This window comes from Galeopterus variegatus, unplaced genomic scaffold (genome assembly GCF_000696425.1).
Source record: "Galeopterus variegatus unplaced genomic scaffold, G_variegatus-3.0.2 Scaffold2794, whole genome shotgun sequence".
NCBI classification, from domain to species: domain Eukaryota; kingdom Metazoa; phylum Chordata; class Mammalia; order Dermoptera; family Cynocephalidae; genus Galeopterus; species Galeopterus variegatus.
The window spans coordinates 203,908-227,772 of NW_007728905.1; the positions used below are offsets into that span (position 1 = coordinate 203,908).

At 55.7% G+C, this 23,865-nt stretch overlaps 2 protein-coding genes across 9 annotated transcripts in view; one reads left to right on the top strand and one right to left on the bottom strand.

The window, feature by feature from the left end:
* LOC103598940 (chromosome unknown open reading frame, human C19orf44) overlaps nucleotides 1-7,268 on the top strand; it is a 19,815-nt gene extending 12,547 nt beyond the window's left edge. Inside the window, exons 6-9 of one of the 6 annotated variants that reach the window (XM_008583012.1) lie at nucleotides 695-790; nucleotides 2,585-2,751; nucleotides 4,374-4,455; nucleotides 7,183-7,268. In XM_008583012.1, the coding sequence (XP_008581234.1) occupies nucleotides 695-790; nucleotides 2,585-2,751; nucleotides 4,374-4,445 (335 nt within the window). In that variant the 3' untranslated portion in view covers nucleotides 4,446-4,455; nucleotides 7,183-7,268. Of the gene's footprint in view, nucleotides 1-694; nucleotides 791-2,584; nucleotides 3,033-4,373; nucleotides 4,456-4,776; nucleotides 5,362-7,182 lie in introns of those variants that run through there. The other 5 variants (XM_008583009.1, XM_008583008.1, XM_008583013.1 and 2 more) reach the window with 5 other exon arrangements.
* On the bottom strand, nucleotides 5,113-23,837 carry CHERP (calcium homeostasis endoplasmic reticulum protein). Of its 3 annotated transcripts, none has more exons than XM_008583004.1 (18): nucleotides 23,745-23,837; nucleotides 23,257-23,430; nucleotides 19,496-19,680; nucleotides 18,295-18,432; nucleotides 17,977-18,128; nucleotides 16,126-16,237; nucleotides 15,931-16,020; nucleotides 14,241-14,490; nucleotides 13,271-13,446; nucleotides 11,002-11,437; nucleotides 9,614-9,852; nucleotides 8,516-8,649; nucleotides 7,863-7,949; nucleotides 7,464-7,607; nucleotides 7,240-7,356; nucleotides 6,679-6,773; nucleotides 6,358-6,543; nucleotides 5,113-6,101 (listed from the first exon to the last, which is right to left on the bottom strand). In XM_008583004.1, the coding sequence occupies exons 1-18, from the start codon at nucleotides 23,767-23,769 to the stop codon at nucleotides 6,064-6,066; spliced, it is 2,778 nt and encodes a 925-aa protein (XP_008581226.1). In that variant the 5' UTR covers nucleotides 23,770-23,837; the 3' UTR covers nucleotides 5,113-6,063. The 3 variants fall into 3 exon arrangements, with proteins under 3 accessions (XP_008581226.1, XP_008581225.1, XP_008581227.1); XM_008583003.1 differs by having other exon boundaries at nucleotides 5,113-6,242; XM_008583005.1 differs by lacking the exon at nucleotides 5,113-6,101 and having other exon boundaries at nucleotides 6,350-6,543.
* Between the last annotated feature and the right edge of the window lie 28 nt (nucleotides 23,838-23,865).

Sequence of the window (23,865 nt, forward strand, 5' to 3'; positions counted from 1 at the left end):
TTTTTTTCCTTTTTGTCTTTTTTCGTGACCGGCAACAGATCGCAACCCTCAGTGTCACGCCCGCACCTCGCTCAGCCAGCGAGTGGCCGGTCTGTATGTGGGATCTGAACCCTCGGCGGGAGCGCCGCCACACACCCAAGCGGCACACTGTAGCAGTGCGCCGCCGGGCCGCCCCTGTGCCGCCCCTGTGCCGTGCCTTTCTGAAAACAGAGCTGGCAGTCAGCAAATATATGCATTTCTGTCCATGTTTTGGCAATTTAAAGAGTTGCTTTCATGAAACACTGGTGAGGCCATTTTCCTAGACTTGGCCTGATATTGAAAGGAGAGAGAAAAAAGGCAGCCTGAAATAGGCTGGCTTGTCAGAGCCCAGGGGACACACAGCTTTCAGGAGCCACCCTGTAGAGGCTGGCGCTGTGGGTGTGTGGGACACCGCATTCTCCTTGGAGCCTCGTGTCCAGCTCCCACAAGCCACAGTGGCTGCTTCACCCAATTCGGCCGACATGTGCATCGAGCCAAGAAAAATGAGCAGAGAAACGGAGGCAGCTTGGGGAAATATCGGGAAGGGTGGCCTGATCACATTCAGAAACAGGGAAGAAAAGGCTCACGTAGTTTATTTCAGTGTCCTGGCCGTGGACAAGAAAGTCACTGCTCCCTATCCTGCCTGCTCAGCCCTCCCTCTTTGTCCTTGAGACAGCGGCTGGCGTGGCAGCCATCGGGCCTGCCCTGGGAGGCACCTATGTGGACCCAGCGCCCATCGCCAGTCACATCATCAGTGCAGATGCCATAGAAGGTAACAGTTCGGCTCGGTGGCTCCTTCCTGTGAAGGGACACATTTTACCTGCAAATTCACGCCCCTCCTGGAGGTGTGGCGCCCCCTCTAATGCTGGGTTTGAGGAATCCATTGGCAGGGATTAGCGTAGCCATGGGCTCAGAAGACAGTGTCCGTGAACCTTCTGAGTGTCTCTTGCAAAGGGACACCACTGTCGAACAAAAAGGAAGGTTAAGAGTAATAGGCTATACTGGGGCTAGCCTGTTGCTTGGTTGGTGAGAGTGCGGTGTTATAACACCAAGGTCAAGGACTCGGATCTCTGAAACAGCCAGCTGCCAAAAATAGTAATAATAATAATAATAATATGCCTATAAGCTCTCCAGCCCAAAGGGTACTTTTATTTTGAGCCTTTTTGTTCACAAGCCATAGTTTTTCATTTAACCAACAGCGAGCGACAGCCATTGATGGGGCAGACACCACGTTTACCTCCTGGCCTGAGTCTGGCGGGCGCGTGTGGCCCGGGGAAGGGCCCAGCCCCACCTGGGGTGGGAGGAAGGCGCCCCAATAGCCACTACACAGCATTCAGATTTTGCCAAGCCCCCATGCAGCCACTTGTGTGACACAAGTCAAGGCCCATCTAGTACCTATGATTTTTTTCCCTTTTCAGTTTTCTTTTCTTTTTTTTCTTTTATTTTTGTTTGTTTGTTTTTTGCTTTTCAATTTTCTTAACAGGGTTTTTTTTTTAAGTATGAAGATATGAAAATATACTGGTTATAACAAGAGAAATGTTTATATCCTTTTTTGTAACTTAATATTACCTCACTGATTTTTCCTTCTTAGTACGTAATATTAATGATTATTTTAGCAGTTGTACAATTTTAATTTTTAATTGCGTTTTTTATTTTTAGTTAAATTTTTAATTCGTATTTTAAATTTTTTATTTCTGGGCCGGCCTGTGGCTCACTCGGTAGAGTGCGGTGCTGATAACACCAAGGCCACGGGTTCGGATCCTATATAGGGATGGCCGGTTTGCTCACTGGCTGAGCGTGGTGCTGACAACACCAAGCCAAGGGTTGAGATCCCCTTACCGGTCATCTTTAAAAAAAAAAAAAAAAAAAATTTTTATTTCTGATTTTTAATTTTTTTTTTTTTTGGCAGCTGGCCAGTACAGGGATCCAAACCCTTGACCTTGGTATTATAACACTGTGCCTTAACCAGCTGAGCTAACTGGCCAGCCCAATTTTTAATTATTTTAACTATGTGTTGCAAAAATATATAACATCGGCCCTCGTAAGCATTTTACGTGTCCAGTTCAGCAATGTTAATTAAAGTCACGTTGCTGTGGCTGTGCAGTTTTATGCCCATTTAACTGGACTTCTTTCTTTGTGTCGGGCATTGGGGTAAAAACTCCCACTTCTTTTTTTTTTTTTTTTAAAGATGACCGGTAAGGGGATCTTAACCCTTGACTTGGTGTTGTCAGCACCACGCTCAGCCAGTGAGCAAACTGGCCATCCCTATGTGGGATCCGAACCTGTGGCCTTGGTGTTATCAGCACCGCACTCTCCCGAGCGAGCCACGGGCCGGCCCAAAACTCCCACTTCTGCCTGGATCTGAGTATTAACACACGTGCTGCTCCTGAAAGTCACAGGCCCCTCAGCAGAAAGCAGCTCATCCACTGGCCAATAGACACAGACAGGCATGGGTGACGCCTTCCCCACCCGAGAAGGTCGTAGCCCCTCCAGGAAGCGGCCTGATGTCGCCAAGTGATGGGTGGGGGGGCTGCAGGAGCCGCTGAGTGACACAGCCCGGGGACAGCCCTGACAGCTTATAGCCCGGCCATGCTGGCACTGAATGACCTGCTGAAGCAGCAGCTGAGCCTGACGCAGCAGTTCCTCGAGGCCAGTCGCCATCTGCACATCTCCCTCCTGCAGTCCCTGGACAGCGACTCATTCCATTACCACACCCTGGAGGAAGCCAAAGAGGTGGGACATCATGGAGCTGCATCTTCCCAGGGGGCAGGGCGGTCGGGGTGGCCAGGGCACCCGAGATGCCAGCCAGCAGGTGGTGCCCTAGGGGGCCTGGGCCTTTGGGCTCTGGATATGGTGGGGCTGTTACCTTCTGTCCTCATAGAGGGAGCCTCATTTTCTCCTGGTGCTATGACAGCAGCCGCATGAGATGGAGGGTACTGAGCGCCTGGGCCAGGCAGCCAGCCCTGCATGGGCACTGCATGACCTTGGACCAAAGGGGACCTGCTGTCTGTGGCACTGTTTTCTCCTCTGGGAGGGGTCCTGTCCCCTTCACCAGAGTACCCCTGGGGGGGAGCTAGAGGAGGCATCAGGTCCTGGCCGTTCTCCTCAGTCCTCGGGCTGAAGCTCAGGGAATATCACCCTCACCCCCATTTTTCTCTCCAAAAATTTAATTTTCGTCTGATTACCCAAAAATATGTGCCTTTTTTTTTTTTTGGCAGCTGGCCAGTAAGGGGATCTGAATATGTGCTACTTTTAAAAATCTTGTCACAGAGATGTGTAATTTATAGCCCTCCACAATTTCAGAGATGACTATTACTGACATATATTCTTGTGCAAAGTATGAACAGTATATATAAATATGCCTTTATAGAAATGGCATCATGCTACATGCACTGTCCTTTGGGTGATTTTTAAATATTTCAATATTTATTTTTTAAAAGTGACTTTAAAAACATACAGTCACAATGCCATTAAATTCCATTATAATACTAAAACCAGATTTACTTAATGTCATGGAATAGCAAGTGTTCAGATTTCTGCTTGTCTCATTGAAGTTGGACATTTTGTTGCCTTTTTTTGATCAGGATCCACAGTCCATACATTGAGTCCATACATCTAGATTGTTTGATGTGTCTTTTTAGCCTTTTAATCTAGAGCAGCAACTGGTTCTCAACCCTGAGCAGTGTCAGAATGCCCTGGAATGGGTGCTGGGCCCGCCGAAGTTGGGTCAGCAGGTGGGTGGGCCTGGGAGCAGGCAGTAATGCTGCCACTGGGGACCCACTTTGAGAACTGCTTTATAGCTGCTCCCCTTCCCCAAATCTCTCACTTTGATTTCTTTACAGTTTATCTGTTGAAGAAAACAGGTTGTTTGACCATTTCCTACATTCTAGACTTTGCTGATTTCACCCCTTTGGGGTCCTTTAACTCATTCTTCTGTCAGATATACATCACCTGATCACATGCAGGCTAAAGCGATCTGACGTCACCTGCCTATAGCCCACCATGGCTCCCTGTGGCCTGCTCCAGGCCCTCGTCCCAAGTGTGGCACCCAGGTCCTTCTCCCCGACCCCCCGTGTGGCCTGAGGGCACCCAAGGTTGCTCTCCCTTTTCTGACTCAGTCAGGGCTCACCCCTTGCAGGGGTGCCCTCAGCCTGCCTGGGTCTTTCTCTCCCCTTGTCTCCATGGCACCAGGCATTCCTGTGTGCCAGCACTTGTCACATGGCATCCCGTCATTTTACTGTTCTGCCAGCCTGACTGGAGCCTGCTGAGCACAGGCACTGTCACTATGTTCCTTCCCCAGTACCCAGTAACTTCTCAGTCCACACTGAGGTGGCAGTGTGTTCTCTGCTCTCTAGTACATTAGGCGCCACAGGCCTGCTCCGCTGACCATGGAGGATGCCCTGGAAGAGGTGAAAAAGGAGCTGTGAGCACGAGGAGGTGAGGCTCGACTTGGGGTACTTCTCAGTCCACACTGAGGTGGCAGTGTGTTCTCTGCTCTCTAGTACATTAGGCGCCACAAGCCTGCCCCGCTGACCATGGAGGATGCCCTTGAAGAGGTGAAAAAGGAGCTGTGAGCACGAGGAGGTGAGGCTCGACTTGGGGTATGACCTAACAAGCTGTCCTGTATGCTCGGTCACCACACACGTGCTTCCAGGTGACCACTCCTAGTGGGGGCAGGTGGTGCTGGGATAAGGGCCTAGCATTCACCTGAGTTGAATTCCAGCTCAGTAACTGAACTAAGTAATTTAACCCTCCCAGCCTGTCTTCTCAGTAGGTAGTCATGAGGAGACTGTGTGCCTGGCATCCTTGATGACGCACCAGGGCCAGTGGAAATGGAGTCCTGGATGGAGCTGTCACCGCTCAGGGCAGGATGGGGGCTACCAGCCTCTGCAGAGCAGCTCCACCCACCCATGTGTTGGCTTGCCAGCCAGCCTGAGGGAGATGTGGCAGATGGCAGGAGCCCCGGAGACACAGGACCAAGTCACATGCTGGAGACTCCGACCCCAGGCTCCACAGTTTAGTGAGTCTGCACCAAGAAGGTGCCCCCACTCTGCAGCCCGAGCACACTTCTGACCAAAATACATAGAGAAAAGGTCTTTAAAAAAAGTCTTTATTTGAAGGCAAAACAGTAAAACCCACAAGAAATCATTAACAGCATGTGTGTACATTTTCTCCTGAATCAGATACTTTTGAACAATTCACAGCTACAGGAAATCTAGAAGAAAATTGAGTATTTTATCACATCAGGTTGAAAAGTTGGAGAGGACTTTGCATCTTAGTGAAAAGGATTTTTCAAAAATGTTTCTATACAAATAAACGGCACTGCACCAAGTTGCCCGAGGACACCACGTGTGGTCGATCCCAGCAGGTCACCCAGAAGCTTCCAGCCTGGCAGAGGTGGCTCCCCCCTGGGCTGGGCTGGGGTATGCAGATGAAGGAGAGAGCAAGAGGCCTAGCTGGGTGGTCGTGCTCTACACTCTGGGTCTGAACGGGCTTTCACACACAAGTGCTGGTGTGGGGCTGCTTCTAAGTGAAAAACGCAAGCAGGGCATGAAGTATGAGATTCTCAGCGCCATTCCTTGCCCTGAAGATGCCTTGGACCTGTTTCCTTAGAACTTTTCATTTCTCCAGATAATAGCAAATGGCTAACATTTGAGAAAAAAAAAATATCAACTTACACAACTAAAGCAACTGAACTAAGGGCCAGTATATCTTAGAGAAATCAGGCTTCAAATGATCTCACTGGGGATCACCTTAGAGTAAAATTCTTTTCTCTAAAACTAAACCAATTGGAGTAAAAATGAAAACCCTGCTTAACTTTGCAAATCACAAAGATTTTGTGTTTCCATTTTCAATCATGAGCAGTCCTGGAGCCTGGCCTTGGCTGTGTCACTGCACAGCGAGGGGTAGTGGGTCAGAGCTGGCCCGACCTGTCCGGCTGCTCGCGCAGGGCCGCTCCTCCGCATGCTCCCGCGGTCTGAGAGGAAACTCAGATCTGACTTAGGGCAGACGCGCACCAGCCACTCCTGTAGGTAGGAAGCATTCTTATTCGGGGAGTGGAGGGTCTTGTGGTTCTTGCTTTGCTGTAAAGGAAAACGAGCTCACAGCCGTGGTGGCCGTGGCACCTCCGGAGCCCGAGCCCCGTCCAGGCCGTCGCGCGCGACGCTCCTCACTAGGCATGCGTTAGTCTTCCTTCTCTTCCTGTCGCACCCCAATCGTGGAGACTGCGTGAGAACCGAGTTGTCACTACGATCTTCCACTGCCAGTAAGCCAAGGAAGGTCCCAACAGCTGGCACTGCCAGCTGCTGGCGTGGCTCCCAGCCCGCAGCTCCTACTTACACTCGTCCCTGGCCTTCATGCGGGCGATGAAGGAGTAGCTCTTATTCCTGCGGTAGTTCTCATAGGGGTCGTCCAGGGCCACGCCCACGCCCTTGTACTGGTCCCACTTATCCCGGACATCTCCCCCCTTGATGGGGTCCTGGATTCCCTGCTCTTTCACACCAAGGCCACCAGAGCCGCTCCAGCCTTCAGAAAGAGTGGCATGGTTATAACCCACAGGCGAGGCCAGAACTTTCTCTGACTCCATCAGTCCCCAGATGGAGACAGGGAAAGAAAGGCTGTCATCTCCTAACTCCCAGAGCGCCCTCCAGGGAAGCTTACCCATCTTCACCAGCATCTGATGTCCCTTGTTCTCTTCTCCGAGCCTTGAGTCAGGTATGGGAAGTGCTGAATTAGAACCCAGACCAGCCGAGGAACTAAAATTAAGACAGGTTACATCTTTTAAAAATATAATCAAGACATTTATTGGAATGAAAATTATTAGAGTAGTACAGCATGAAGCTCGTGTCACCGGCTACCACTGTGAAGTGGACACACGCGTTTCGTGTCTCTATCGTCGTTCTTTATCCTCTTCATCAGCCAGATAAGGGGTCCCCTCAGATGACGACCCCTGCCCCACACTTAGCATCAAGGGCAGGTCACACCGAACCCCTAAAAGTGGTTAGAAATCACACAGCCCAACTACCACCGCAGGCTTCACAAAGTGACTACTACAAAAGGGCAACCACAGTGTGGGACGAGGGGGTGCCACTGTCACTGAGCTGGTGCTTGTGGTCTCTGAGGCGCTGCCTTAGTCTTCTAATGACAAATGTTTACAATTCACAGCGAAGCATCAGAGGATTCCAGCGCTAGCAGCGGTCACAGTTAAGACAGAAATCTTACGGCGGGGTGGGGCTCCTGGACCGCGATCGACGTCTCCTTCCTGGGGAGTACGACTTGGACCGGGACCTGGACCGGGACCGAGAGCGGCTTCTCGAGGAGCGTGATCTGCTCTGGCTCCTGCAGGCAAGAACATCTGTGGCTCAGCGCAGCCCAGCTGTCACAGGAGCTGTGGGCAGCAGCCATGGACACAGGCATCCCACGCACAAGGCTGGCACTCTGCCTACCTGGACCTGGAGCGAGAGTAGGAACGGGAGCAGGAGCGCGACATTGACCTTGAGTATGAGCCCGACGACTTGGAGGATCTCGAGTTGGAGCGGGAGGAAGAGCGCCCTCGACTCTTGGATCTGCTCCGAGACCTCGAGGGTCCACTGCAGGGAGAGGCCTGATGAGTGGGAGCCCCAAAGCAGCTCCTGTGCTTCTACCAGCCATGCCCGGCCCGTGCAGCCACAGCAAAGGTGCTGGGTTCCTGAACAGTGTGGCTGAACACAGGCGACCACAGCTGCTCTCCCGCCGCTGTGTTAACTTGGGCCTCATGGGAGATAGCTCCCGGCAGCTCTGCCCGCAGCAGCATCACACACACACACACACACACACACACACACAGCAGACACCCGGCCTCTCACCTGTTCCTCTTTTCCTGGCCTTTCCTCCGCCGGGCCCGCATTTTTGCTCTGAAGAACTCGTAGAGGCCATTCTGCTCCCAGCCTTCGCTGTAAGACACGTGTTCCCCATGTGACTGTGTACAAGCAGCCTCCCACGGGAAACTTGTGAACACGTCAGCAGGATCAACCCCCTACCCCCAGATGGGCCAGGAAGCCCCAGCTGAGCCATCCTGGCCTGGCACCTCCTGGCTCTCACATGGTCGCTGCGCTGAGGACAGATTTAGGGGACTGTGGGTGTCATACTGGAGATGAGGAGTTCTGACTCAAGTGGACAGGCCTGCGACCCAGCATGGGGCAAGAGGTGACCACCACTGGGGCATGGTATGCTGACAGGGACCAGGGACAGCAGCTGCTTTTGAGAGATGCCACGTCTGAGATAACTTGTTCTAACACATCTTGATTAAAGAAGCCCTTCACGAGGGCCACTGTATGTGTGCCTGTGCAATACATGCTAACTCAGCATGGGGTTTTCCTCCTTAGAGACCGCTGCGTTTCCTCACCTGGGCAGAAAGCACGGCTTTTAGCAGGCTTTCTCTCAAAAGGAGCAAAGTCAGGGGGAGACAGGCCAAGAGAGGGAATGGAGGCCTCCCCTGGCCTGTCGCCCTGCCCCGTACCTGTTCCTGGGCCTGTCGTGGGAGGGCGGGCTGTAAAAGGCCTCCACGGCCGCCAGCAGTCTCTCGCTGGGCGGCATGGGGGGTGGGAGGCGGATGTCTTTAGGGTCCAAAGGCTTGTACTCGTGATCTTCCAGCTGCAGTGGAGAACAAAGCCATCACTGTGCCCTAGCGGAGACCCCCTCAGGCCCACCCAGGGTACAGTGGGGGTGGCACAGGACCTCATTTGGTCTATGGGTTGCCCTGGGCATCAGTTCCTCATCCTTCCCTTGTTGGAAATGACACCCTCTCATAGGGCGTCAGCAACACCAGTCACTCCTAAGTGGGATGGCTGACAGCTTAGAGGCTGATGAAAACTATAGGATTCTCCTTCCCACACATCACACACAAGAGCCATTGTCTCCAAGCTAAGGTGACACAAAGATCCCTCCATTTATCCACAGACACCTGGTGGATCCCACAGCCTCTGTCTGCAGACCGCTGCCCTTTGCCCCTGAATCCTATCCCAGGCTCCCCATTGGAGCAACCTCAGCCTCTGACCCGGAACCTCTCTGTGGCCCTGTTTAGGGACCCCTGGCTGCCTGGCTCCCGCCCTGCAGCTCTCCATGCTGCCCTGCCCTGGCCCTCCCTGGCTTCCAGGCTGACAATCCCATAGATGGCAGGAAGTGGCAGTGGCCAGCAGGGCCCTGGGTGCTCCCAGCCCCAGCTCCTCCATCACCTCCTCTCTTCCATCCTATGCTCAGGCTGCCCTACAGCGCTGCAGCTGCTCCAGCCCTGCCCTGCGTGAGCTGGGCCCCTCCATATGCTCTGCAGGCCCAGCTCACAGGCGGCCTCTCTTCTGAGAAACCTCTCCACTGTCAGCCCTGGGACAGGGCGGCTTCCGAGGGGGAGGGGAGGAAGGAGTGAGCAGAGTGGACACAGGCCTCACACCCTCCTGGCAGGAGCACTGGGCGATGCTGGTTCCGTCTCACTCTGATGGCTCAGGGTCACTTTGGGAGGGCCCTGGGGAGCAGCGTTTTGAGCCTCCTGGGGAGCAGGTTCCATATTTTGACTTGTCCCATGGAGAACACAGGTGGCTGCACGCAAGCATGGCCACGTTACCTTCACGAGGGGGGCCATCAGTCCAGCAGGGAGATCAAAGTAGGGCACGTTGGGGACCAGGCTGGGGTCATCGTGGTTGATGTGGGGAGGGCCTTGTCGCCGCATGTGGGGGGGCTGCCCATTGAAGCCGTGCGGGGGAGGGCCGAAGTCGGGGTGCTGAGGCCCAGCCCAGGGTGGGTGCTCGTTGATCCCAGGATGGGGCATGCGGTGGCCAGGGTGGTGGTGAGGGGGTCCCATCTCTGCAAAACAGAAACTTGTCTCAGGCCTACTGGGCCATCAAGAGCTGGACAGTGCCAACCACACATCAGGATCTCCAAGGTGACAAGTGCCCGTGGGAGGGGCTCAGCGAGGGGCAAGGAGGCCAACACCCCTGGGCAGCTGTGCCTGGCACCTTCTCTCCCAGCTCCTTGAGACAAGGCAGCGATGCAAGGAGAAGCCAGGGCCCAGAGGGGCCTGTCCTGCACCCACCCCCAGGCCAGCAGCCACGGGCACATCTGGGGGAACTCGCAGGGGAGAGAAAGCAGCACAAGGAACCACAACCTTAAAACAGCAACGTCATGGGCTGGATCGTGTCCCCTAAATTCACATGTCACAGTCCCAACCCCCAGTACCTTGGGATGTGACTAGAGATGGGGCCTTTAAAGAGAGAATTAAGGTAAAATGAGGCCATTAGTGTGGGCCCTCATCCAGTCCGACTGTGTCCTTATGAGAAGGGATGAGGACAGACATGCTCAGAGGAAAGACCCTGTGAGGACACAGCAAGGGGCATCACCTGCAAGCTCAGGACAGAGGCCTCGGAGGGAGCCGACCCTGCGGCACCTTGACCTCAGGCTCCCAGCCTCAGATCCCCGAGATGAGTTTCTGTGGTATAAGCCACCTGTCTATGGTACTGTTACTACGGCCTGAGCAAACCAACGACAGCCACAAACAGGCTAAGTGCTCTCAGAGCCAAACTCACAGTCAAGCACCGACTGAGAAAGTGTAGAGAAAAGCACTGGTACAGTCAGATGCCACGTGGGAACCCGAGAGCTGCTTCCTCTCAGAGCCTCAGTTTCCTCACCTGCAGGACAGGCAGACCGTGCCCCGTTCTCGGCACGTGGGGGAAGAGCGGACAGGCTTCGCACCTCCACAGCCAGCCTGGCTCAAATGAGGGTGGCGAAAGGACTAGATCAGAGGCCCTAGGTCCCAGGGAAGTGAAGCTGTGGGCCCATCCTCGTCTCCCCCACCAGCCTGAGGACTGGGCTGGGCTTCTCAGACGTCTCACAACCTTCTGCCTGTCACTTTGACTTGGACTCACCAGGTCACACCGAGCCTGCCCAGTAGGCCAGGCAGCACAGGAGGTTATGAGGAATGGGCAGGGACCCTCCTGCGGGCGACCCCACACTCACCAGCGGGGAAGTCGCCCTGGGGGTAGTCGAAGCGGTGGGGATAGGGCGGCCGCTCGAAGGGGTGCCGTGGGGGGAAGTCGTCCTGCAGGAAGCGGGGTGGGAAGCGGTTGAAGTTGTGGGGGTGTGGCGGCTGGCTGAACTGAGGGTGCTGCTGGTGGGGTGGGAAAGGCCCACGGAAGGGTGGTGGCCGCTGCATGCGGAAGGGCGGCTCACGCTGGCCCCCGCCCCAGGGTGGCTGCTCGTGCTGGCTGTTCCAGGGGCCTTCAAACTGGCTGTTCCAGGAGGGGTCGGGCTGGCTGCTCCAGGGTGCATCACGCTGGCCGTTCCAGCCAGGGTCCCCGCGCTGCTCGCCCCATACTCCCTCGTGGCTGTTGTTCCAGGGCGGGCAGTGGGGTGGCCCACCCTGGTGGTGCGGGTAGGGGGGCTGCTCGGGAGGCTGCAAGGCAAAGTGCAGGCATGAGCCCCCAAGGCAGGCCCTGGCGCCAGCGCTCAGCAGGCCGGCAGCACCGCTCTGCTGTGGTGGGTGCTGCCCTGGGGGCATCGAGGCACCTCGTTTACTGACTGTGGTGCCTGCCTGCACCGCAGGTCCTCATGGTGGTGGAAAATGACCAAACCCACAGCGCTGCACCTGCCTGTCAGTCCCAGGGCTGCTTCTGGTCCTGGGCCCACTGTGCTCACATGCAGGCCAGGCAGGCCCAAACAACCCTCCCTATGCCCGACAACACTAACTCCCTTGCAGTGGCACATTCTGTCCCACCCGAGTGCCCCAATGAGGTGGGAAACTCACTCTGATGACACCCCTTCCCTGTCTCACATCCCCTCTCCCCCAGGGCTGTCTCCTGGGGTCACCTCCCAGATAAACCACTTGCCCTCACATCCTTTTCTCAGGGGTTGCTTCTGGGGGGCCCCAAACCAAGACAAGATCTTTCTGTTGATTGGAAACAATGGGCTCCATATTGCACCCAGCTGCTGCTTTGACAATGTAAAGACAGGATTGCAAACTCCAACTCAGGGGCCGGGGGCGGGGGTTGATGGGTGGAGGGGATGTGCACAGATGAGGCCCACGTGAGGGCCACCTCCAAGGCCACGGCTGCTTGACTCTGCTGACCACTACCATGGAGAGGTTGGCCCAGGCCACCACGCCCTCAAGTCTTTTAAGAGAAGCCAGAAAGCCACATTTCTAAATCTCAGGAACTACTTCTAAATGTGTAAGATGCCACATTGGCAAGCCAAGCCCACTGCCAGGCCACTGTTCCCAACTGTGGACACACTGCCAGTAGAGGGTGAGCCCTCAGTGATGGGGCCCCATCATTGTGACCCTGACTCTCAGTCCAAAAAAGAACACTGAGCCTGGAGACACTAAGACGTTTGGTTTCCACATCTACAGAATGGTGACGAGAGCTGCTCCATCATCAGAGGGACTCACAAAACGCCCACCCCAGATGGCGCGCAGCTGTCTTAAGGGGATGTCCAATCTTTAGTCAAGTCAAATCTCTTTTCCCAAAGCTTGGGGTGGAGTGGGGGGCACAAGGCTACGACCCCAATTCTCCCTGCCATCCTTACACCTCTCCGCATAGACACAGTCACACAGGAAGGCCATGCCCTGCAAAGACAACCGAACCACACCAGCCATACCTTGTCATGGGGAAAGGTCTGGGGATGTGTCTAAATGCTCCATCTCACTGGACTAAACAAGCTGTAGGGCGTCTCCCAGACACGCTATGTCAGGTTAGGTGACCCCTGCCCCAGCCTAGGGGTTCCAACCCCAAGGAACCTGGAGAGTGTGACCAGCATCTTGGCCCGAGAAAACGCTGCATCTGCAGCCATCTGGGTGTGAGCCGGACATTTTTGACCTTCCCTTTTCTTACAAAAGCACCTTTTTCTTTCCAGGTGACAAAATATCAACACTCAGCTAGGCAAACCAGTGAAGAAAGGAAAGAAAACAGAATCACCTTACTGTTTTAACAGTATTAAAATTCCCAGCAACCACAGGAAAATGGGGATCTGTACCACCAAGAGGCCCAAATAATGAACGTGCTGGGAAGGGACATAAAGACCTGACTCTCTCACTCCACCTGCCTCCAAGCCACAGGAAGATGGGGCTATCTGTCACTCACCCAGCACAGGCTCCGTGGCAGAATCCTACTCAAGCTTCCCCAGCAAGTCACTAGGAGCCCAGCCACTGGTGTGGGGGAGGCCATCCACCTGCCTGCCATCCCATTGGCCCAAGTATGTCCCACCTGCCCCCACCACAACTTTTAAGAAATACCTGCTGTTGGCCCCAAGGAGCAACAGGGTGGGGCTGGTCAAACCAAGGGGGCTTGTTAGGCGGGATCTGGTCATGGGGCCCGGGACCCCGGGGGCCGGCAGCTGCAGGATCCTGGACCCCTCCTGCAGCGTCGTACTCTGAAGAACCGGGCATTTGGATAGGAGGCTTGTTGTCATCTAAATCCAGGCAAGAAGCAGTTAGAGAAGGACCCTGTTTGCAGAAGGCATGGCCTGAAACAATCTTTGACACCCACCAGAGCCAACCCAGGTTGGGGCTTTTATTTCCAAATAAATCCTTGCTTCATGACCCCACTCAAAACTGTGATCACTGCCCACCTCCAGGAAGGGGATAGGAAGAGGGGAGATTCTGACCTCACCCACGACACACACCTCCCTTCTCTGAAAGCTTCACAACAAACACGCTGTCTCGATTCAGTATACTAAAGAAATCTTTGCAATGCTGCTTTTCATACACTTTTTCTGTATCTAATTAAAAGGTCATTTGCTTCCACTTAATGTTATTTTGTAGGTTTTCCATTGTTAAAGCATCCTCATGTTCCTGGGACAAATCCTATTTGATCATGATGCACTGTTAAAATACGTCGCTAGATTTCATTTGTTGAGATTTCACCCAGTATTTGTTTTCAGTTCACAAGTGACACTAGATTATGTTTCCTTGCACAGTGCTTCCTCAAGTGTGCTGTAAAAGTCACCCTAGTCTTGTAAAATCACCTGGGTAACCTTCCTCTATTTCTCTTCCTGGGGCAGTGCACAGGAAAGGGACTGCTGGAGTCTCACGTGTAAAGTCACCTGGCCTAGTGCTTACAAACAGATTAAAACCTGGCCCTGGGGATGGGCCCAGAACTACGGAACGAGAGCTGTGTGTGGAGTGGATGGGGCTTTCTGCCCATGCAGCATGACCAGCCTCTTGGGGCTACCTGCGGAGGGTGGGGGCCGAGGGAGCCACGTACCAGGCTGGGTGGTGGGTGGGATGGCCGGGGCGGGAGCTGGGGCTGGGGGTGGAGCAGGAGGCGGTGGTGTGGCCTTGACCTCGGCTTCCATTTGCGGCATCTGGATCTGCTGCTGCTGTTGCTGCTGCTGCTGCTGCTGGGCCAGGCTGTTGACGAACTCCTCGTGCTGCGTTTTGAGGGTCTGGATCTGCTGCTGGAAGGCCAGCTGCACTGGCTGCACCACCGAGGAGTACTCGTTGATGAGGGTCGCCTAGCAGAGGGAAGAGAACCCGCCATTCAGGATGCAAGCCTTAGGGCTTGTTGCCTGGTTCCCCCATACACAGGGATAAACGCCTGGAAAGCAGCAAAGCCCAGGGGACCTGGAGCAGGCAGGCAGGCAGGTGGTTGTCACATAAAACAACCAACAAGGTCTTGACAAGAGAGTGTGGGATCTGGCCAAAGATTCGGTGATAAGGACATTGATTGCAGAACAGTTTATAATGCCATAATATCAGGAACAAGCAATGACAGCCATGCCTTGGGCTGCTGTTTGGCCATTAAAAACACATTGCTAGGGGCTGGCTGGCTGGCTCAGTTGGTTAGAGTGCAGCTTTGTAACACCAAGGTCGTGGGTTCAGGTTCCACTACTGACCAGCTGCCCAGAAAAAAGAAACAAAAACTCCCCCACATCACTGACCAACATTCTAGGACACGTTCACCAGTTCTGCCTCTTACTTGCTCCATGGCTTTGAGCAAGTCACAACCTTCCTGTGCCTCAACTGCCTCACCTGTAAAACGGGACAATAATAGGACACACCTCTGAGGGCTTCAGAAGAACGCAGTGAAAAGCCACATGGAAAGGGACCAGGGTGGTGGCAGCTCAGTAAATGTGAGCTGCTAGCAACAGATCAGCAAGAAAAAGGCAGTTAACCTAACTGAGGCGTGATGGGGTGATTTGGTGATGTTTATTTAAAGAAAGAACATTTAGAAAAAGTATGAAATGTGCTCTCCTTGTCTGCTTTTCTGAGCATGAAACCCTCTCCCCTGTGGGAAGGGTGGTGTTTAGGACCGTCACAGAGAACAGTCAACATGTAACTTCTGACATTCAAACCAGGACTCTGCAGAAACGTAACTGCCTCCTGGCCTGACTGAGGCAAGTGGTGTGAAATGTGTGTTTCTAGCAGCTGCGGAGGGACAGTGATGCCGGTGCTACTTTGAACTTGACCAAGGAGACCCATCCCTCCCCCGCTCCCTCCCTCCATGCCCTGGACTTGGCTGAGCCCCCTCTCACTTGAGCAGATGCCCCCTCCAAGAGCAGGCAGAAGACTGTGGGGACAGCTGTGACAGCCTAGACTGTGTCTGGGCATTTTCAGGCTCCAGATCAGGACAGGCCAAAGATACCCCACAGAGCAGTGACTCAATCAGGCAACCTGTTTACAAGTGTGCCAGGAAAAAGTCAGGCAGGGCACACCTGGGAGGGGGGCAAACCAGGCACCACCACTCACTACCATCTGAGAGGCACACCTGGGAGCCCAGGCTGGTAAATGTCACCAGAGGCTCTGCAATCACCACTGCCATCCCCACGGCAGGGGATGTGGACTCCCTGACATCTGGGGATGTGCTGGGGGGCTGATGCTGCCCTCACACTCAAACCCCTCCTGGGGCACCCACCCTGCTCCTGGGGCTGTGCCAGTGGGAGGGCAACACTCACCTGGTACTGGCCAAGCCCCAAGGCTGGACTCTGTAACTGCTGAATGATCGAGTCATCAAAGTAGCCATTCTTCTCCCAGAGCTGCAGGAGCTGGACATGGAGGAGGAGAGAGGCCATGTCAGAGGGAAAGAGTCAGGAGGCTCCCTGGCCGCCCTACACGCCACCGGCCCCAATGCCCCCAGTGGCCTCACATACCCGGGCGATCTTCTGCTGTTTGTCCTCCTCCACGGCCAAGAAGCTAGTGCAGTAGATGGGCACCACCACCTTCTGCAGGGCGGCCAGCAGCTCCCGGGCCTGCTTGCGCTGGCTGTGAGGGAGAGACCTTCCGCGCGTCAGGGCCCTGGGGCGGGACCCGGCCACGCGCCCGTTACCATCGCGGCTCCAGCCACAGCACCCTCTGCCTTCTCAGGAAACGGGTCCCCAACCTGGCTGGGGCAATGGCTGGGCTCCCCACCAAAGCCGTGCTGGTGCCCAGGCTCGAGGGCTCAGGGCAGAGGCATATGGACAGCGAGCGGAGGAGGGACAGAATGTAGCCTTGGGCCATCCAGAGCAAGGTCTTTCGCCCTGGTCCCCTTGTCACTAAAATAACCCTCTCTCTCCAGGCTGTCAGTGAGGATGGAGGGACACAGGGTCCGTGGAAGCCCCCAAGTGCATGCAAAGGGTGGAACATAGCTGCTGGGGGGGTCAGGGCCTTGTCCACGGTCACCAGCTATGCACAAAGTAACCTCAGCTCAGGCCAGGCCTCTCAAGAGGAGGAAGGCGTGTGCCTGTCCCTTAGGCATCTAGGATGCTTTAGATGAGGGACCATGTGCTCAGCCAGGTGAGCACTTGGCCCCACATCCTCTCTGGGCCTCTGAGCAGAGCTGCGGGAGGCACTCTATGTACAAATAGCCTGCGGAAGGCCCCTGAAATGACATGGCCCCGGGCCCCAGTGTTGTGGTGGCTGAGCCAGGAAGTCCCATCTGCTGCCCCCAGGGACAGACGCAGGACAGGAGAGCAGCTCGTGCCCCTCCTGGCTCCAAGCTCACCAGAGGGAGCTCAAGGAGAGACCAGGGGCTGGGAAGGGGGTGGCCCAGAGAGGGCAGGGCAAGCAGCACCAGAAGTGGCGAGGGTGAGGCCTGTCCCTGCAGAGCTGCTGGGGGAAGGGAGGGGTGCAGAGGAGGTTCCCAGCGAGCGACGCTTATTCCCAGCAGGAGAGAGATACAGCAATGATGCAGAGAGTGGCTGAGCGAGCCGGACCCGTGTCCCATCTGCCGGATGGGAGGTAGGCCAGGGAGGAAGACCTGAGCCGGGCTGTGTGTGGCAGGCGGGGCAGGGTGGAAAGGCCAGGCCCGTTCCTCTGGTCAGCCCACTCAAGCTCAAAGGCCAGTGTGGCAGGCAGCCTTGACGGCTACGTGCTACACACGCTCGGCCCACTAGCGGCATGTGTCTCCTCCCCACGCCCACTGTGGCCCAGTTTTGGCTTCTCCCATTAACTCTCATCAGAAGGCACTCGCCTGGCCTCGGGGAGGGCGGGGATGACAACGGTGTGAAGGATCTGAGGGGGCCAGGACAGAGAGTCAGCAACAGCAGTCCCTCAGAACCCCAAGAGCCAGGTCAGGGCTGGAGAAGGGGGCTCCATGGGAAGCTTCCAACAGCAGAGCAGGGTCAGGTGACCGCACGTGCAGACCAGGGAAGGGGAAGGGGTGGCGAGAGGCAGCAGGAGGCCATGGCGCCCAAGGCCCATCTTGCTCAGATGGCCAGAAGCTGCCCCAGGAGAGCAAGGAGCTGAGGGGACAGTGTCCCAGGGAGGCAGCAGTGTTCCCGGTAAGGCCAGGGAGAGGCCAGGCATGGGGTGAGGGAGGGTGGGGTGCCGAGACCAGTCCCAGCCCTCCAGACAAAGGGCTCCTGGCTCTGAGAGACCCTTCCCTGGGGTCTTTGGACAAATGACCCCCTAGTCCCGGGACAGGCCAAGTCAAGCTGCTGGCCGCAGAGCAGCCGCCTGGGCGAGGGCAGGGAGGTGCGAGAGGACATGGGCCTTGGGGCCGGGCGGGCGGCGGCACTCACCAGTGGTGCAGCACGTCGTTGATCAGGTAGATGAGGTGCAGCCGCAGCTCGAAGTGTGCGCCGTCGGCCGTGATGCGGTTCCGGAGGTGGCCAGCCATCAGCTCGCAGTGTGGCGGGGACTTGGCATTGCTGAACATCCAGTTCTTCCCGGCCTGCGAGAGCCCCAAGTGCACGTCACCCTCAGCCCAGGGCAGTGACGCTGGGGTCAAGGACGGAGGGGAAGGCACCCCTAAGAGCTATCCAGCCCAGACAGGTGCCTGCCTCGGGATGGGGCCAGCAGGAGCACCAGGTCTTGGGAGCCCCCGCAGCTGTCCTCACCGAGATGGCATCCTTGGTGCACGTGTCAATGATGGGCTGCAGCAGGTTGTCGAACTCATTCATGTCCAGCTGGGTCTCCTCCAGGAGCTTCTGCATCTGCTGCTCTACTGCATGGGCCACAGCCGCCGTCACCTGCTCCTGGGAGGTCAGGTGGGACCGAGCCCGAGTGAGGAGGGACCCTGCTCTCAGGCCCTGGCCCTGCACCTGCTCCAGGGCCCTGCTCCCAGCAGGGATGGGGTGGGGAAGTGCCAAGGATGAATGGGCTCTGGGTGGCCAGAGGTGAGTCCCACTCCCTCGCCCGTCCCCAGCACGGAGAGATCCCATCCCTCCCACTCGCAGCTGCCCGCCACAGGTCTGTGAGGATAAAGCCGGACAAGACACACTGGGGGATGTCTGCCTCGGGGGATAAAGATAAAGACCCAGAGGAAAAGGGAGCCCCTGCCATTCAATTAAACAAAAAGCAAAGGAAAACGGGTGATGGGCGTGAATGAACAATATGGTAGGACACAGCCACAGTTGCTGGTCATCTGGGAAGTGCAAGTTAGGACACAATGCCGTTCCTGTCTCTTCAACTGGTAAAATCAGCTGCTGCAGGGACAGGCGGCCAGTCAGGGCTGGCCCAGGCCATGACGAGCCCTGGGCAGGGAGCGAGTGCCACTGCTGCCACAGGTTTTGCTGATGGTGACAGGATGAGCGATTTCAGTCTCGAACACATATAATGCTGGGGCCAGCATCTCGCAGCACTTGTGTTTATTCATCTTGACTGTCTGGCAACATATCCGTATGGATGTACTGGGACAAAAGGGTCCATTCCCACCTAGCCACCACGGAGGTGTGGGTGAGTACCAGAAGCCATCTGGCAGCACCTGTCGTACAACTTCAAATGTGCATACTGGACCCACACTCCTACTTGGAGGGTCCACCCCAGGCGACAGGTGTACATGTGTCCAAAAAGCACATGCAATGACTTCAACAGGATGAGAAGACTCAGTGTCTGCCGTCAGGGCTGGGGTGACAGCAGCTGACGTGCACTGAGCCCTTGCCAGTGGGTTGGGCCTATCCTTGGCACTGGGCACGGTAAGGAGTCCTCATGACACCCCTCATCCATTCCAATACGCAGGTGCAAAAACCGAGGCACGGGCTGAGATCCTGTTCCCACCTTAGGGCTGAGAGGGGAAGGGGGAGGAGCAGGCTCCCCTACCTGTCTGAGGGCCAGCAGGTGCTGCTCCTGCTGCTGGAGGTTCCACTGGCTCTGCTGGATGAGCTCGTCCATGGAGGGGGTGCCCTGGGTCGGCGCGATGGGGGTGGCAGGAGCCAGCGGGGGCTGCTGCAGGGGCGGTAGGGCTGCTGCGGGCTCCAGCTCGGGGGCCTGCTGCTTGCAGATGACTGGCAGGACAGGAGGAGAGATGGCCCCTGTGAGGAGCTGGCCAGGGCCCCACCCTTGCTAGGGACTCAACATCCACAAGAGGGCTCTGTGTAGCCCCCCCCAACCCCCCGAGTCTGCCTGCTCCCCAACTTGGAGCCAAGCCCTCCACCTCACAGGGCCCCACCCACCTGCCCTTCCATCTTTGTACCCTTGGAGACCCTTGGGACAGCCACCTCACCACCCTCTTGCTAACACCATCCAGTCCTTGCCCACTGTCCCTCCAGCACAAGCCAAGCCTGAGCCCATTCACCCCCACGCCTCACCTAGGCCTGAACCCATGCTGACCTCAGGCCACGGCCACTGCCAGAGAAACAGCACTTCTCCAACAGTGTCTCTCATCCCCCACCCTTTTCAGCAGCTCTCTTACCTCTGTCACTGTCCCCTAATCTACCAGTTCACTTTCAAGACACCATAGCCACCAGGACCCTGGACATCTGGCCCCAAGCCCATGACCCTGCAGCCCCACAGTAGTAGAGACACGTGAGCACACCCTGAGCATGCGCTGCACCCTTCCCAACTCCCCACCCCATCTTCCTTCTACCGACTCTCTTCCGATCTCCAACCCTTGGAGAGGGGGACCCGACTGCACTCAGGGGTCCATCCAGTTTGAGACACCCATTCTGCTGCAGGAGACTAGGTCAGAGACACCCCAATTCTGGCCAGATGAGATGGGAGGGGAGGTTTTCAGGGACGCTGCTCATAAGGAGGCCCTAGATCAGATGGCCTGCCTCCCTCTCCACCTTTGGGGCTGGTCTGGTCTGAATGTGATCACGCACTACTGGAGCCCTCCTGAGTCCCATCCCAAGGGATCCGGCCTTTGAACAAAGCCAAAGAAAGCATGGTGGGGTGGAGGGTGGAAAGGTATCGTCCAGGGCCCATCGCTGGGCACCCAGTTACTGCTCACGAATGACTGGGCCTTCTGGTACGTGCACCAAGGGCACCCCATGGATGATCCGCAATCTGCGGATCTCTGAGTCTCGGCCCTCTACCCTCCCAGGGACACTGCTTTGTGAAATCTGTTCTCTNAAGCTCTCTCTTAACCTCACACCCCACTCTCAACAACTTTACAGCCAGTATTCCATCTTCAATTCTTCACTCCCCTCTATTGCAACCCATGGCTGTCTGGCTTGTGCCCACCACGCCCACCCCTCAGGCCCGCTGGTTTGCCATAGGCATTGCCTCTGGCCTGGTGCTCCAGACACACTCTCCCAACCTCCATGGCTGGCACAGCTGCCCACCCAGCTGCCCAAACCAGAAACCAAGGTGTCTGCACCTCACACTAATACACCACAAGATGTCATCAAATCAGCCTGCTAGATCACATTCCAGTCTGTCCACATCCCTGCTGTCACCTATATCGCCCTCAGAACCGGTCTCCCTGCGTGAGATCCTTCCCCCTTTGCCCCTTCTCCACACGGAAGTCATAGCGCGGCTGCTCAGTGTGGTCCTTGCACCAGCCGCAGGTGACAGACGGGGGCGGAAATGGCGGGGGAGCATTTCAGTACTCGTATAGCAATTTGATGTTTCCCAGTTCACATTTTTATCGTACTTTGCAAAAGTCCTGGTCTGCAACAGACCAATTGTGTCGTTAAAAAGCAAAACCCCCAAAGTGGCCCTTCACCACAGAGTTTGCAAAGTGCCATTCTAGAACAGTCCGGGGGCTCAGTCCTCTCACCCTATTTATACAAAGGGTCGACTGCACTGCAGATAACCATGCTCCAGAACACAGACCCGAAACCCTACAAGAGCCCCCATCAAGCTTCTAAGACGAATGCCCTACTCCTCAGCAAGCCAGACTTCCCTACTCTGTGTCCTCACTTCTGGCCATGCAAAAAATACTTCCTTCTCTGGGCTTCGGCTCCCTGGGGCTTTGCCCTGCTCCACCTCCCCAAGCTCCTTCCTCTGCATGGAACACATTGCTCCCCTCAGTTTTCCCCTGAATAACTCTGACACATTCTTGAGATCCCAGCCAGGTCATCCGCACACACAGAAAGCACTTCCTGATCCCCAATTTTCCCTTGCTATAAGCACCCTCTCTTTTCTTTGTTAGGGCACTGAGTCCCAAGCAGCCCCCAATTTCTGACCCCGCAGGGTGGAAGTGGGCTGCCATCACAAGGAAAGCAGCTCTCAGCTCACAGTCACTGAAGCCATGACACTGCCCAAAGCACCTTCCTCCCCTGCCTCATTATGCTGCCCCTCATCAATATCTAACTGGTGCCTAAGTTCATGGATTCTCCCCCTTAACTCCACCTGTCCCCATGCCTACTTGCTCTGACTCCACCTGCTGACTTAATTCAGACCTTACCATCTTTTAGCCTGAGCAACTGGCCCCATTCATTCCCCTTGTCAGCTTCAGGGGTCTCAGCCTCTACTCATGCCCACCTCCAGCCTCACCACCACATGGGCCACACAAACCCGATCCTGCATGAACCCTTGTTTTAAATTTTTTTGTGGTTTCCCACCACCTTCAGCACGTTTCAAATTTGCTGGAGCTAAGAAATGATTGCTCTAGAAACACATAAGTACATACAATGTTTTCCGTACAATTTCAGACAGCTTATCTCCCCCACCTCCATCTCAAACCTAAACAGGCACCAAAACAACCCCTGGACTAAGGGGGAAAACCCAAACCTTCCTCTGGCAGTTAACACTCCAGATCAAACTCTTCCTCCTCATACACACATTCTATGTGCCAGCCATGCTTGGCCTCTTATGGGTCCTCTCACAGATCCTTACACACACTGAGCTTTTTCAAGCCACTGCACCTCTGTGGAGTCCTACCTTGCAAACTTTCCATCGAACACCGACCAAGTTTGCCTTGCAGACTTTTTTCCATAGAACACCGACTACTAAGGTACAATGACGACACACACCATATTGTAGTTTAGGGAGCATTCACCCCTTAATGCCCATTTGCTTTGCAAGCCCCTACTTATTCATTCAAGCAACATTTCTAGAGGTTGGGGATCCGCATGACAGATGTGGATCCCGTCCTCAGAAACCTCACCACCTCGTGACTAGTTTTCCATTACTCATAAGACTAGCTGTGTTTCCAACCCCATCTTAAACTCTTAGAGGGCAAGGCCAGAATCCTGATGTCCAACTGAATGAATATCAAGAAACCTTTGCCAAGAACTAAAACCAAGAGAGACAGTTCTTTTCGATCTGGACCGCAGACACCTGAAATGCACAAAAATTTGCCAGATCTACAAACAACCCGCAAAAGAGGCTACAGTCCGGCTTGTATCACCTCCTCCCTGAAAAACACTGGAGCGGTCGCTCTACTTCTGCTGATCTCAGTCATCACGTCTGTAAAACAACAGAGGAATCCCTGATCTGCAGCCCAGGATCGATAACCTCGTTCTCCATCACACGCGGATCCAGCAGCCGCTCGGTGCTGGGCCCCAGAACAGCGGAACGATTTTGAAGGCTGAACGGCCCCACTGCACGGAGCAAGAGCGGGCGACCCAAGAGAAAGCGGTTTGTGGCAGAACCCGGACTGGAATCCGAGCGACGGATCGCTCGAGGAGACTCACGCTGCTGCTGCTCCAACGCCAGCTTGCACTTGTAGTAACTGTAAAACTCGCCTCCAAACAGAAACGAGAATTTCGGGTTGTCCTTCTGCTTCTCCATTGTCATTTTCTCAAACTCGGGACCGTTGCGAGCCACGAACTGAGCCAGCTTGTCGATGACATTTCGAAGCTCCTGGTCTGGACAACGGAGAAAAGGCCACGCGGGTCTTCAGCGAGGACCGCCCAAACCCGGGGGGCCCTGGTGCCCCAACCTCGTCTCGTCGGCCGGCCAGGGGTCCCCAAAGATGGGACCGGGAGAGGCCTCCCTTGTACGAGTCCGGATAGGGGCCACACGCTCGCCGGGAATGCGGGAACCCACGGAAGAGGCCGCGGGCGAAGCCGCGAGGCCGAGCCCCGCCCCCTCCCAGGCCCGGGGACTCCGGGAAGCGGGGCGCAGCCCACAGGGGATTCCGGGGAGAGAGAAACGGATTCCCGGCCGGGCTAGACCTTACCATCGGGCGGCAAAGGCATCTCCATGGCTCCAACCGCGGGGAACGTCCTCCGGCGCCGCACGATCGCCCACCAGCGCCGTCTGCGGAAGCCGGCCGGAAGTGGCGCGAGGAAGCCGTTTAC